The 12,899-nt window shown below is 46.4% G+C and overlaps 1 protein-coding gene across 1 annotated transcript in view; it reads right to left on the reverse strand.

The window, feature by feature from the left end:
• Window positions 1-12,899, reverse strand: part of LOC147101467 (proto-oncogene Wnt-3) — a 73,405-nt gene that overhangs the window by 15,163 nt on the left and 45,343 nt on the right. The window contains exon 3 of the mRNA XM_085966606.1: window positions 4,163-4,428. Coding sequence (XP_085822732.1) covers window positions 4,163-4,428 — 266 coding nt within the window. The remainder of the gene's footprint in view (window positions 1-4,162; window positions 4,429-12,899) is intronic.

Here is a 12,899-nt window from a genome sequence, read left to right on the forward strand (position 1 = left end):
ATAAGTATCAGGTAACATTCAGATAATATATTTACATATATTTTTTATCCACACCTTTGTTTTGTGCCCTTCCCCCTTTTTTTCTCTCCCACATGGCAGCTGTCTCCCATTCTGCCAGCGCATTTCACACCTAATCTAGAGCCGTCTTTTGTCTCCACTAGTCCTATCATTATCTCGTCTCGTTTTGAATACCTCTTAATGTCTCTTCACTTCTCTTTTGTTCTCTCATCCCCATTTCCCAACCCCCAAACTGGCCTTTTAATCTGTTTCATTTCCTGTGCTTTTTCAGTCCTGACGAAGGGTTTCGACCTGAAACATTGACTCTATTTCTCTCTCCACGGATGTTGCCGGGCCTGCTGAGTTTTTCCAGCATTTTCTGTTGTTGTTTCGGATTTCCAGTATCCGCAGTATTTTGCTATCGAACATTCGGGTAATGACCATCTCGAACAAGAGAAAACCATCTCCTCCTAAACTTCAAGGGTACCACTATTGCCAAGTTCCTCACCATCAATATCTTGAGGATCAGACCTGACCAAAAGCTAAACGGAACTAACCATACAACCCGGTGGCTGTAAGACCAAAGCAGAGGCCGGGTAATCTGTGGCAAGTAGTTCAGCTCCTGACCACTCAAAGCCTCTCCGCCATCTACAAGGCTCAAATTAGAAGTGTGATGAAATACTCACCGCTCCCCTGGATGGGTGCAGCCGCAGCAACATTACAGAAGCTCAACACCATTCAGGACAAAGCAGTTTGATTGGTTAGCACCCCTGCTGCTGGTCTCAATACCCACCCCCTCCACCACCAGTGCAGTGTCGCTGCAGTATGTACCATCTACAGAATGCACTGCAGCAACACACCAAGATTACTTCGACAGCACCTCTGACCCTGTAGCATTTGCACTGAGAAGAACAAGAACCATCACCTCCAAGTTCTCCTCTAAGTCACACACCATCCTGATTTAGACATATCACCACCATTCCTTCAGCGCTGCTGGTCAATATCCGGGAATTCTCGACCTAAAACCATTGTGGGAGTACTCCTTCTTCTTCTTAGGCAGTCCCTTGGAACCGAGGATGACTTGCTTCCACATTAAAAATGAGTTCTCAGGTGACTGATGAGTCCAATGCGAGCCATGAGGGTCCTGACGTTCCAGGTCCCGAACTTCATTTTAAAGGGGTGGAAAATGCCTGTGCGTGAATTCTTTTAACGTGGGGTGGCCGTTGCACACCAGCTACCACACGGGCTTGACAGAGCAAGGTCTTGGTCCAATGGCAAGGGGATCCAAGACGATTGGAGACCAGGCTCTGCTACATCGGCGCGCACGCACGCACACACACACGCACACACACACACACAGCTACTGTCCTCCTCCCTCCTTCCCGCAGGTCTCACTGCCTGGGTTTCGTAGGATGTCTGGCCGCTGACACTGGATGTTGTGGCCCCGAGGGCAGGAGCACGGATCTCCCCGGGGACAGGGGAGATTTTCTCTCCCGCGCTACCCTCAATCACCCAGTGAATCCACTCCGGGCCCCTCAGGGCAGCGAGTAGAGAGAGGGGGGTGGAGGAGGGGGAGAGACACACCGCGGCCTGGGAGGTGAGGCCTTTCCTCCGCCGCTTTCCTGCTCGCATCGCCGCCACCCAAAGGACTGCAGCAGTTCAAGGAGAAGATCCTCCCCCACCTTCTCAGGGCAATATGTGTTGCCCACATTCTGGGAGCAAATAAAACAAAGTGTCCAATGCCAGATAGTGATGCTCACATTGTGTCTCTCTCAGTTTGCTAATAATCCACACCTCCTGCTTTAAAATGATTCCTTAGTCGCACTGTGATTTATTTGCTGCAATATTCCTTTTGTCCTTTCGTAACATTCAAGTGTACATTTTACATCTTATACCGTTTAATTCCCAGACGTTGAGATTATGAAAACCATCACAGTGATAAACTCATTTCACTTGTCATGCCAGAATGCTTCCCTATTTATACCACAGTAGCATTAAAGTGCAGGGTGGCTGTGACTTATACACAGACAGTGGTGGAGGTGGGCTGTAGGTTGGGTTACTGCAAGTAAAGCACAGCCTCCTCAAGCACCGCTGTTTGGGCAATTGGAGGTAAGAGCAGCTTGTTATATATTTTCTGGGTTTGGGGCTATCTATGGGCAGCTGCTGTGAACCTCTGACCAGCCAGTTCTCCGCTTCCTCTTTCTCCAAAAAATGAATAACAGGGGAATTCCCAATGGGAAACAATTGTGCCATTTGTGCAATTAGGGAGTGGAAGGGCAACTGCAAACCTTACATCAAAAAAAAATCACCAAAATTGCCTGAGAAATAAGCCTTCTGTAAATCCTTACAAAATACCTGCTGGGCTCTAAACCCACTTCCAGCTTTCCTCTACTGCCCAGCAATCAGTTTATACAGGAGAGAACATGACTGGGTGCCACTGAGGCGATATAGACACAAAATAAGTTCACCAGGTCATTACCGCCTTATTCGCATATGCGCACCCATTTTCATAGAGTCATAGGCCTAGAAATTCAGTGCCCTTAGCGCCGATTTTGCGGCGCTAGAGGGCCTAGCGCTGCAATTGGCGCCGGCGCCTAAATTGCCTGGGGTCCTTCCGCCGCGGTAGACCGGTAGCGCTGCGCCGGCACCGATGACGTCATCGGTGTGCGCAGCGTCCCGGTTGCCATGGTAACCCGCCCGAACTGGGAAATTGACTTGCGGCCGCCTCGCCCGTGGCAGCCGCAAGCAACGTTCTGGCAGAGGTGCCTTGCACAAGTTTGCGCCGGCGCATTAAAGGCCCCGCGGCGGCCGGCCACTTTCCCGCCGCCCGCCTGGCCGCAGCTCCCTCCCCGGACTTCCCCCCGGAACAGAAGCAAGCCCGGCACTTGTCCGAGGTGCCGGGCTCATTTTTAATAAGATTATCGCGGGCCGCGGCCGGGTGCAGGCAGGTCCTCCTTAAGGGAAGGAGGAGGCCTGCACTTCCCGAACCTGCCGCACCGCAGCGGGTGCCGCAGCGCCGGAATTGCGGCGCGAAACGGCAGTTAGCGCCCTTTTCCAGGCGCTAAGACCCTTCAGTAGCGCCGGCAGCCGTTTGGGCGCGGCGCCACTGAATTTTTGGCGCGCGCAGGGAACTTAGCGCCGGCACTAATTTCCGGCGCTAAAGCCCTGGCTAAGCCAAAACCCAATTTCTAGGCCATAGAGTTTTACAGCACAGAAAGAGGCCCTTCGGCCCATCGTGTCTGCGCCGCCCATCCATCCCTGGGTGCTGAGTGCTTCTCCCATCTGTTGGAAATGACAATGGGAAAGCGGGCAAAGGTGGGCAAGGATCTGACATAACAGATCGCTGCTCAAGTGCGGTATGATGCGGAAAACCCAGGCCATGGTGTCACTTTATAAGCTCCATTCATCGGCGACATATTCACACATCCACATTTTCATGGGTCTGAAAATGAAGGTGTTTATACTATAATATATAGCCAATGGAGGGAGACCGCATGTCTCTACTTGTAATGTGCAAGTACCCAGTAGAACCCCAGAATATCCATCCTCCCTCTCATCTTCGCTATTCAACCTCGGTCAGAAGCAAATAGTCTGCCAGTCCATGTAACACTGTTTGTTTTTCTGGCTGTCCATTTCTGGCAAATCTCCTTAGAAAAGAATGAAACTCCAATATAATTTACAATAATAACACTGCACAGTAGTGACTGCACTGAGATAGGTGCAGTGGCTGCAGAGTAATGACTCCCAGCCCCCTTCACATCACCTCACCTCACCTAACCTCATCAGTCAAGTACATTAACTGTACTTACAGGTCGGCTCACTGGAACTCTTGCCTCCCAGTCAGAAGGTTGTGCATTCAGCCCCCATTCCAGTATGTTAGTGCCTGATCTAGGTTACCACCTCAGTGCAGTACAGTGAGTGTGCTGCATTGTCAGACTCTAAACTGAAGCCTCAAACAGCTGCCAAGATCCCATTCAAAGTGTCCCAGTGAATATTACTCCCTCACAAGGTAAATTTGAACCTCTTATATACAAAGTTTGCCAATATGTTCGAATTAAATTTCAATCTAAAATAGTAAATAAAAAAATCATAGTGCTAGGAGTTCACCTCATTCTAACTCAACTCAATCTCGTCTACAACATTCCACATCTATCTGACTCCTTACCGTCCGTCCAGCTTCATTGTTGTGCCGGTTCATGGCAGACCGGGCGTCTGGCCTGTTCTCCCGCGCGTCGGCAAACTCCCTGGACACCAGCACGCCAAATTCGGCGTCCTCGCTGCAGCCCCCCCATTTCCAGCCTTCGCCCGGCGGGCCCTTGTGGTGCGAGTCACAGCCGCAGATGGTGTTGGAGCCCTCGGCGCAGGAACGTGTCACGGCGAACGCCACTCCAGCAGAGGCAATGGCGTGGACAAAGGCAGACTCCCGGGTGGCTGGAAGCAAAGACAAAACAAGAAGGGGGGACAGGAGATCAGGATGTGCGCAGATTTCAACACAGCCACAGAAAAGAAGTCAATGGGGCATGTTTTGTAATATGTACTAACGGCAGGATTTATCTGTACACCATTGTGAAGATGTCTGTTGCCAATGTTTGTGTTTTTTTTATACTTTGAAATTTAATTAGTATATATTTCATTAAATAGCGGACATGGTAATGTGGGTTAGAGAGTTGCCATTAGGGCCTCTTCTGAGAATCTAGTGCTGAAATGATAATGAACTTAAGCAGTATTTTAATTTTTCTTCTGAACTTTTCTGTTCAGTTTTATTTTGTTTACAAAACCGAGGCTTGGAAACAGTGTTAGAAAACTGGCCTAGGGTATGTCACTGAACCCCACAGTCTGGGGGAGTCCAATTAATTGACATCTTGCAAATGATTCTGGCTTAATTACTGTATTTACTGTTATGAATCCAGCAGCCCCTATTCAAGAAAAAATATTTAAACTGAGCGGAAATAGAACTTTTTCTTATTTTTAAAAGTTTTTGATCTTCATCATAAATGCGCAATCATACCATTTTTTTGCAGAATATTTTTCCTATTTTCTCTCCTAAAATACCCTCACTCGTGTCAGACTCCAGGTCTACGGGCACTGGCAGCCTTCCAGGACCCCACACCTCATTCTTCATTTGTGAGCTATTGAACTGAGGGGGCATCACAGCCAAACCTGATCCTGTGCTCACCCTAATGTGCAAAGGCATGCACAATTTCCAGCAAGGGTTTCTGGATAATCGTCAGCAGAGGGACCTCTGGCTTACTTTGTCCTTTTCTCACTCAGAGACACTCAGGCCATGATTTCCCCATTAAAAGTAGCATGGCAAGTGTCTCATTTTTTAAATTAATATATACTGATGCTGAAACTCTTCAGTTAGAAGGGACACTGATGGTGAGATAGCAAAATACTGCAGATGCTGGAAATCCAAAATAACAACAGAAAATGCTGGAAAAACTCAGCAGGCCAGGCAACATCCGTGGAGAGAGAAATAGAGTCAACGTTTCAGGTCGAAACCCTTTGTCAAGACTGTTGGTGAGATTGCCCCATTAAAAAGGAGCACTTATGATGTCACTCCTCTTTAAGAAGGGGCACTGAAGGTGAGAATCTCCAAGTAAACAGGGCACTTATAGTGAGACTCCCTCTTCAAAGATTATGAGAGTCACTGGTTAAAATGATGAGGTTTTCAGATTGAAAGGAGCATAGATGGTGACATTTCTATCAAAAGAGGTACTGATGGTGAGGAGGTTCCCTCATTATAAGGGCCACAGATGGTGAGATTCCCTCTTTAAAATGGAGCACTTATTACATAGAATTATTACATACATATTATTATCATGATGCGATTTCCTCATTTAAAAGTGCCACTGATGTTAAGATTCTGTCTTTAAAATGGGGCACTTATGGTGAGATTTCCCCATTAAAAGAGGCACTGACGATAAGCCCCACCTCATTAAAAGGAGCACCAATGGTAATAGGTACACTTTGAATTGAATCTCAGAGGTTTGCTGATAATCTTGAGTTCTCCTTTCATGACATCAACAAATCCCATCCATTGAGTTGCACACTGGGGACTCCCTTCAAAGCATCCATTATTATCTTGCCAGTTACATTGGAGCCATTTGGCAATGAGATCAAATTAGATGGAATCACAACACATTTCTACATCAATTCATTAAATAATCAATTTTGTTATGTAATAACATGAAAATATTAATGGTTTTGTATAACATTTCTCTGGACATTGTTTTAATGGAAATGGTACCCCATTTATTTTAAGTTGGTTAACCCCTCCATTAACAACAAGGCAGGGGAATTTCATCAGGATCTGCTAATGTTTTCATATTGTACGTATAACATAGTGTGATTTTGCCCCACAAATCTATTACCTTTGGAGGAACTGGGACCGAGTGGGTTTGACACTGGTCGCCTCTGGGGAATGAGTGCAAATCCAGCCCAGACTAATGGGATAAAAGCTTTCTCTGTTGGCTGGGTCCAATGTGAACCGTGCTTTGGCAGTCTCGTGCACTTGTACTTCATTGGCTGTAAAGCACTTTGGGCCGTCCTGAGGTTGTGAAAGGCGCTATAGAAATGCAAGTCTTTCACTTTTTCTTTCTCCTTTTTTTCTCTCTTTCTTTCTCTCTTTCTTACTTTCTTTCCCACAGAACTTGGAGGGACAAGAGCAATCCCAGGGTAAAGTCTTTCTCTTGTTTCTCCTCCCTTCCTGTGGGGGAATAAGTGTTGGCCCTCTGACCTCTCCCCAAGGCACAGCTGGCATTGGGACTTTACTGTGTACAGAATGGATCGTCAAAAATGTGCATCCTACCTACTCAACAGTACAGCGTATGGACTTCCCCACCCTACTCCCACAGCACTGCGTGACTCTGCTGGAAAATGTGCATGACAGACCAGAACAAAGATTGCACTCCACTGTGATGCCATTGACAGTAGTGCTTGCCAAAGCTCATGTGAAGAATGGCCCCCGAGTGAGATAGTGGGAGATGGCAATACCTGTGGAACTGTTTACCCCAGCAAAAATCGGCACCTTCAGGAGAGCAGGAGAGAATAAATAAGGGTGAAAATGGGTAAAGAAACACAGGACAAGAGCAGTGCACCACCCTGCAACACTCTTACGTTCACTCGCTCAATACAAGTTTTCTTTTTCTTTAGAAATACTCCATCCCACCTCCAATCCTCTTCCATCCTATACCCAAGACACCAGTGTCCTGGCGAATATTTATCCCTTAACCAAAGTCACTAAAAAAAAAATGATCTGGTCATTTTTTTCATTGCTATCTGTGGGACCTTGCTGTGCACAAATTGGCTGTTGTGTTTCCTACATTACAACAGTGTCTATACTTCAAAAAGTACTTCATTGGCTGTAAAGCGCTTTGGGGCATCTTGTGGTCATGAAAGGCGCCGTATAAATGCAAGTCTTTCTTTATAGTGGGGCATCATTCCCGGAGCTCCAGCCAACTCCTGCTATTTTGTCAAGGTGGCTCTTCTTCACCTGTGAGCCTTCACTCGGGCAAGTATCAAAGCATAGTTCAATCCCGCCTTAAATCGATGCCCGTATCCACCCACTTTCCAGCAGGAGATGATCAGGATCCTTAGCCAAGGGGCACTGAGGCTAATTGACATGTCATAGGAACAGGAGTAGGCCATTCAGCCCCTCGAGTCTGTTCTGCCAATAAATTAGATCATGGATGATCTGTATCTTAACTCCATTTATCTGCCTTGGTTCTGTAACCCTTAATACCCTTGCCTGTCAAGATCCCAACACCCAATTGAGACCAGCAACCCAGCACAGCTTCGAAACTGATCCTGCAAACTTTGTGGACTGTCAAACTCAGTTCCATCATGGAACCGTGCATTGTCTGCTCTCTAATTATTCATGTTTCTCTGTCTAGCATAGATAATGCTGTCAATCATCTCTGGCAGTCTATCCTCTGGTATTGTGTCAGTGTGTTGCAGTATGTGTGGCTGAATTTAGAAATCTATATACAAAGAAAAGGAAGGAAAGAAATAAGGAAGGAAAGACATACTTGCACTTATATAGCGCCTTTCACGACCTCAGGATGTCCCAAAGCACTTAACAGCCAATGAAGTACTTTTGAAATGTCGTCACTGTTGTAATGTGGTAGCCAATTTGCGCACAGCAATCTCCCACAAACAGAAATTAAATAAATAACCAGATCATCTGTTTTAGTGATGTTGGTTGAGGGATAAATGTTGGCTGGGGCTAACTCCCCTGCTCTTCTTCGAAGTAGTGCCATGGGATCTTTTACATCCACTTGAGGGGGCAGACGGGGCCTCGGTTTAACGTTTCATGCAAAAGACAGCACCTGCAACAGTGCAGCACTCCCTCAGTACTGCGCTGGAGTGTCAGCCTAGATTATGTGCTCAAATCCTATAGTTCATGGAAATCCTGTTTCCCCACCATAATGTTTGCTGGCAAGCTCACTACATATATATCAATTCTCAGGTTCATCAAGGCACTTTTGCTCAGGAGAATCAAGTCCAAGTTGGTGTTACAGTGAAACCTTAACTAAATGTTCATCCTCTGAATTGATTTAAACTTATTGCATAAAGAAGTGGCAACTTGAATCTAAATGGATTCCCTGGATCTAACTAAAAATGACCATGAAAACTGTTAAATTGTCATAATGACCCAACTGGTTCACTAACATCCTTCATGGAAAGGAACCTGCCACCCCTACCCAGGTTGACCCTTAATGCCCTCTGGACAATTAATGATGGGCAATAAATGTTGTCTTGCCAGTGCCACCCACATCCCAAAAACAAATGACAAAATGGCGAAAGATATAAACAATGAGTATATTTGTGTTTGACCCTTTGTCCTAAATGTCAGAAAGGGAAGATGAGTCAGAGATAAGGGTGTTGGAATGTCCAGTGAGGAGTGTGAGGATAATGTTGAAGACATGGGAATGTTCAGATGCCAGGAGCAAAACAAGGTCGAAACAAAGCAACTGTAAACGAGGGAGCTACCAAAAGACACGGTACAAGAGCAATGGATAATGAGACACAATCATTCTAAGTTACGATAGAGGAATGGTAATGTATAGGACAGTATGAGAGAGTGAGTGTGAGAGAGCGATACTGGAGGTGTGGGAGTGTCCTGGGACAGTGTGAGAGAGTGATACTGGAGGTGTGGGAGTGTCCTGGGACAGTATGAGAGAGCGAGTGTGAGAGAGCGATACTGGAGGTGTGGGAATGTCCTGGGACAGTATGAGAGAGTGAGTGTGAGAGAGTGATGCTGGAGGTGCGGGAGTGTCCTGGGACAGTATGAGAGAGTGAGTGTGAGAGAGCGATACTGGAGGTGTGGGAGTGTCCTGGGACAGTATGAGAGAGTGAGTGTGAGAGAGTGATACTGGAGGTGTGGGAGTGTCCTGTGACAGTATGAGAGAGCGAGTGTGAGAGAGCGATACTGGAGGTGTGGGAATGTCCTGGGACAGTATGAGAGAGTGAGTGTGAGAGAGCGATACTGGAGGTGTGGGAGTGTCCTGGGACAGCATGAGAGAGTGAGTGTGAGAGAGCGATACTGGAGGTGTGGGAGTGTCCTGGGACAGTATGAGAGAGTGAGTGTGAGAGAGCGATACTGGAGGTGTGGGAATGTCCTGGGACAGTATGAGAGAGTGAGTGTGAGAGAGTGATACAGGAGGTGTGGGAGTGTCCTGGGACAGTATGAGAGAGTGAGTGTGAGAGAGCGATACTGGAGGTGTGGGAGTGTCCTGGGACAGTATGAGAGAGTGAGTGTGAGAGAGCGATACTGGAGGTGTGGGAGTGTCCTGGGACAGTATGAGAGAGTGAGTGTGAGAGAGCGATGCTGGAGATGTGGGAATGTCCTGTGACAGTATGAGAGAGTTGAGTGTGAGAGAGCGATGCTGGAGGTGTGGGAATGTCCTGTGACAGTATGAGAGAGTGAGTGTGAGAGAGTGATACTGGAGGTGTGGGAGTGTCCTGGGACAGCATGAGAGAGTGAGTGTGAGAGAGTGATACTGGAGGTGTGGGAGTGTCCTGGGACAGTATGAGAGAGTGAGTGTGAGAGAGTGATACTGGAGGTGTGGGAGTGTCCTGGGACAGTATGAGAGAGTGAGTGTGAGAGAGTGATGCTGGAGGTGTGGGAATGTCCTGGGACAGTATGAGAGAGTGAGTGTGAGCGAGTGATGCTGGAGGTGTGGGAGTGTCCTGGGACAGCATGAGAGAGTGAGTGTGAGAGAGTGATACTGGAGGTGTGGGAGTGTCCTGGGACAGTATGAGAGAGCGAGTGTGAGAGGGCGATACTGGAGGTGTGGGAGTGTCCTGGGACAGTATGAGAGAGCGAGTGTGAGAGGGCGATACTGGAGGTGTGGGAATGTCCTGGGACAGTATGAGAGAGTGAGTGTGAGAGAGCGATACTGGAGGTGTGGGAGTGTCCTGGGACAGTATGAGAGAGTGAGTGTGAGAGAGCGATACTGGAGTTGTGGGAATGTCCTGGGACAGTATGAGAGAGTGAGTGTGAGAGAGTGATGCTGGAGGTGTGGGAGTGTCCTGGGACAGTATGAGAGAGTGAGTGTGAGAGAGCGATACTGGAGGTGTGGGAATGTCCTGGGACAGTATGAGAGAGTGAGTGTGAGAGAGTGATGCTGGAGGTGTGGGAATGTCCTGTGACAGCTCAGGACAGAGGCTGACTCTCTTGCCTGGAAAATGAGCTCCATTACCTGCTGAGTGTCTGAATCTGCCTTTGTTGTTCGGTGTCACACTGTATTATTAATACAATGGAGAGAGTTACTTCAGGCAACGTTGCCCACTGCAGAGTTCTGGCATTCCCTGACAAATCGTAGCAACAGCCAACTATTCTTAATTCTAGTGTGTCCCCAATCGGGTGGGATAGACTAGGAAATCCCTATTGAAACACTTTCATCAAAATGACTAAAGGGCGTGTGAATGGCGCAGCTATGGCCGTAATCACTAGTTCGCGCTGATATAGTTTGCCCTCTCTCGCAGTGGGGTAGGAGCTTAACTCTTTTTCTCAGTATAAGCTTATTTTGCTCTTTTTAATCCCTTTAGCACATGAAGCATCAAAACTGATCCTGGGTATTTCTGCCCAGAAGCAAATAATGATTTTTTGGGGGGATTTAAAGGAGATATGCTTTAAAAATGTAATTTAAATGGCAGTAATGAGGCAGAACCAGGCCGCAACATCTTGTCGGGTCTGGTGACCTGGTGCCGGGAGGTTGGGTTGAGGGGCGGCGCGGACCAGGGTGAGGGTGTCCCCGGCTGCGACACGCACACACTCCCCGCTAATCTCGGCAACTCTCCCCCCCCCCCCCCACCTGACTGACGAGCGAGAAATTTCAGGAGAAGAAAAAAAAAGCGACTGCAGCTCTGAACAGAAGAGAGGAGACAGAACCGCGGGGCGCTAACAAAAAAAAACCCTGCGAGGGGCTGCTGGAGAGAAATTCCAAAATGGGAACAGACACTTTCAACTGATTTACTGAGAAGGGGGTACAACAGTCTGATTCTGACACACTGCTAGTGGCGCAAACTATGATTCTCTACACAGCTCTCCATTCAATCCTTAAAACTGATTCATTCATTCGTTTCTTAAAATGTATCAATTAATTCATTATTTTTTAAAAATTGATCATTTAATTCATTCATTTCTTAAAATTGATTCATTCATTTCCTAAAATTAATTCATTCATTGGTTTCTTAAAATGTAACAATTAATTCATTATTTTAAAAAAAATTGATCATTTAATTCATTCATTTCTTAAAATTGATTCATTCAATTCTTAAAATGAATTCATTCATTCGTTTCTTAATATGTATCAATTAATTCATTATTTTTTAAACATTGATCAATTAATTCATTCATTTCTTAAAATTAATTCATGTATTTCTTTAAATTTATTCATTAATTTCTTTAAATTAATTCATGTATTTCTTAAAATTGGTTCATTCATTTCTTAAAATGTATTAATTCATTCATTCATTTCTTAAAGGTTTGCAGGGTTGAGGGAGAAAACGAATCAAATTGTGAAATACAACCCCCTCCCCCCTCAAAACACGGCCAAAATCTCCGGATCCCCCCATCCATTGTATTCAAAATTCATCAGTCATCATAAACCAATCATCAGTTGGCCCGGTTGTGGGATGCGGTCCCCGAACCACTAAAGCCGCAATTCCCCGTGAGTGTAATGATACCCCGGCAATCAGACAGCAGTGGCCCGCAATATGTTTGGATATGGATCACTGGTATAACACTCCCATTATTATAGCTGGAAGGACAGCCCAATATAACAACGATAAGTAATTATTGCCCAGCCACCAATTGTGTGTCCCGATTATGTGCCTTGTAACTTGCTGTTAACCCGTCCTGTGACTGGGAAACACAGGGAGGCTCTCTCTCTCTCTCTGGTGTATCACCATCAAATTACACACTCTGCGGAAACCTAATCCTCAAATATTACCAGTTAAAATGAGACTCTGGGGAAAAATAAACTATTTTGGGATCTGGTTCAAAAAAAATGTTTCTGTTAACAAATCCTCAACTTATTCCGGGACTAACTGCGAGCGGGGAGGACAGAGGTGGGGGAGAGGAAGGGTCAGTGGCAATATTGGGATCCACGGTATTACTGAAGATAGTGGGGATTCGGTAGCACTTAAACCCCAGCCTGCTGCCGGACAGGCGTCCATTGCATGTTATATTTTGGAGACATATATACAAATCGAACTACAGTTTCTTAAATGTAGTTAAACTACAAATACAGGTGCTTATTCTTAATAGTGAACACTGTAGTGTTCGGTCCCTTCGCCGGTATAAAATGCACTGGAACGCTTACTCCGTAGGTCAGAGGCAACTGTCTCCCTGTTGACTGCCTGAAGCTCAATACGGCTGGGAGGCATTAAAC

The sequence above is a fragment of the Somniosus microcephalus genome, chromosome 24, assembly GCF_052327205.1.
Source record: "Somniosus microcephalus isolate GS21.2 chromosome 24, FLI_Smic_1.0, whole genome shotgun sequence".
In the NCBI taxonomy this organism is placed as follows: Eukaryota; Metazoa; Chordata; class Chondrichthyes; order Squaliformes; family Somniosidae; genus Somniosus; species Somniosus microcephalus.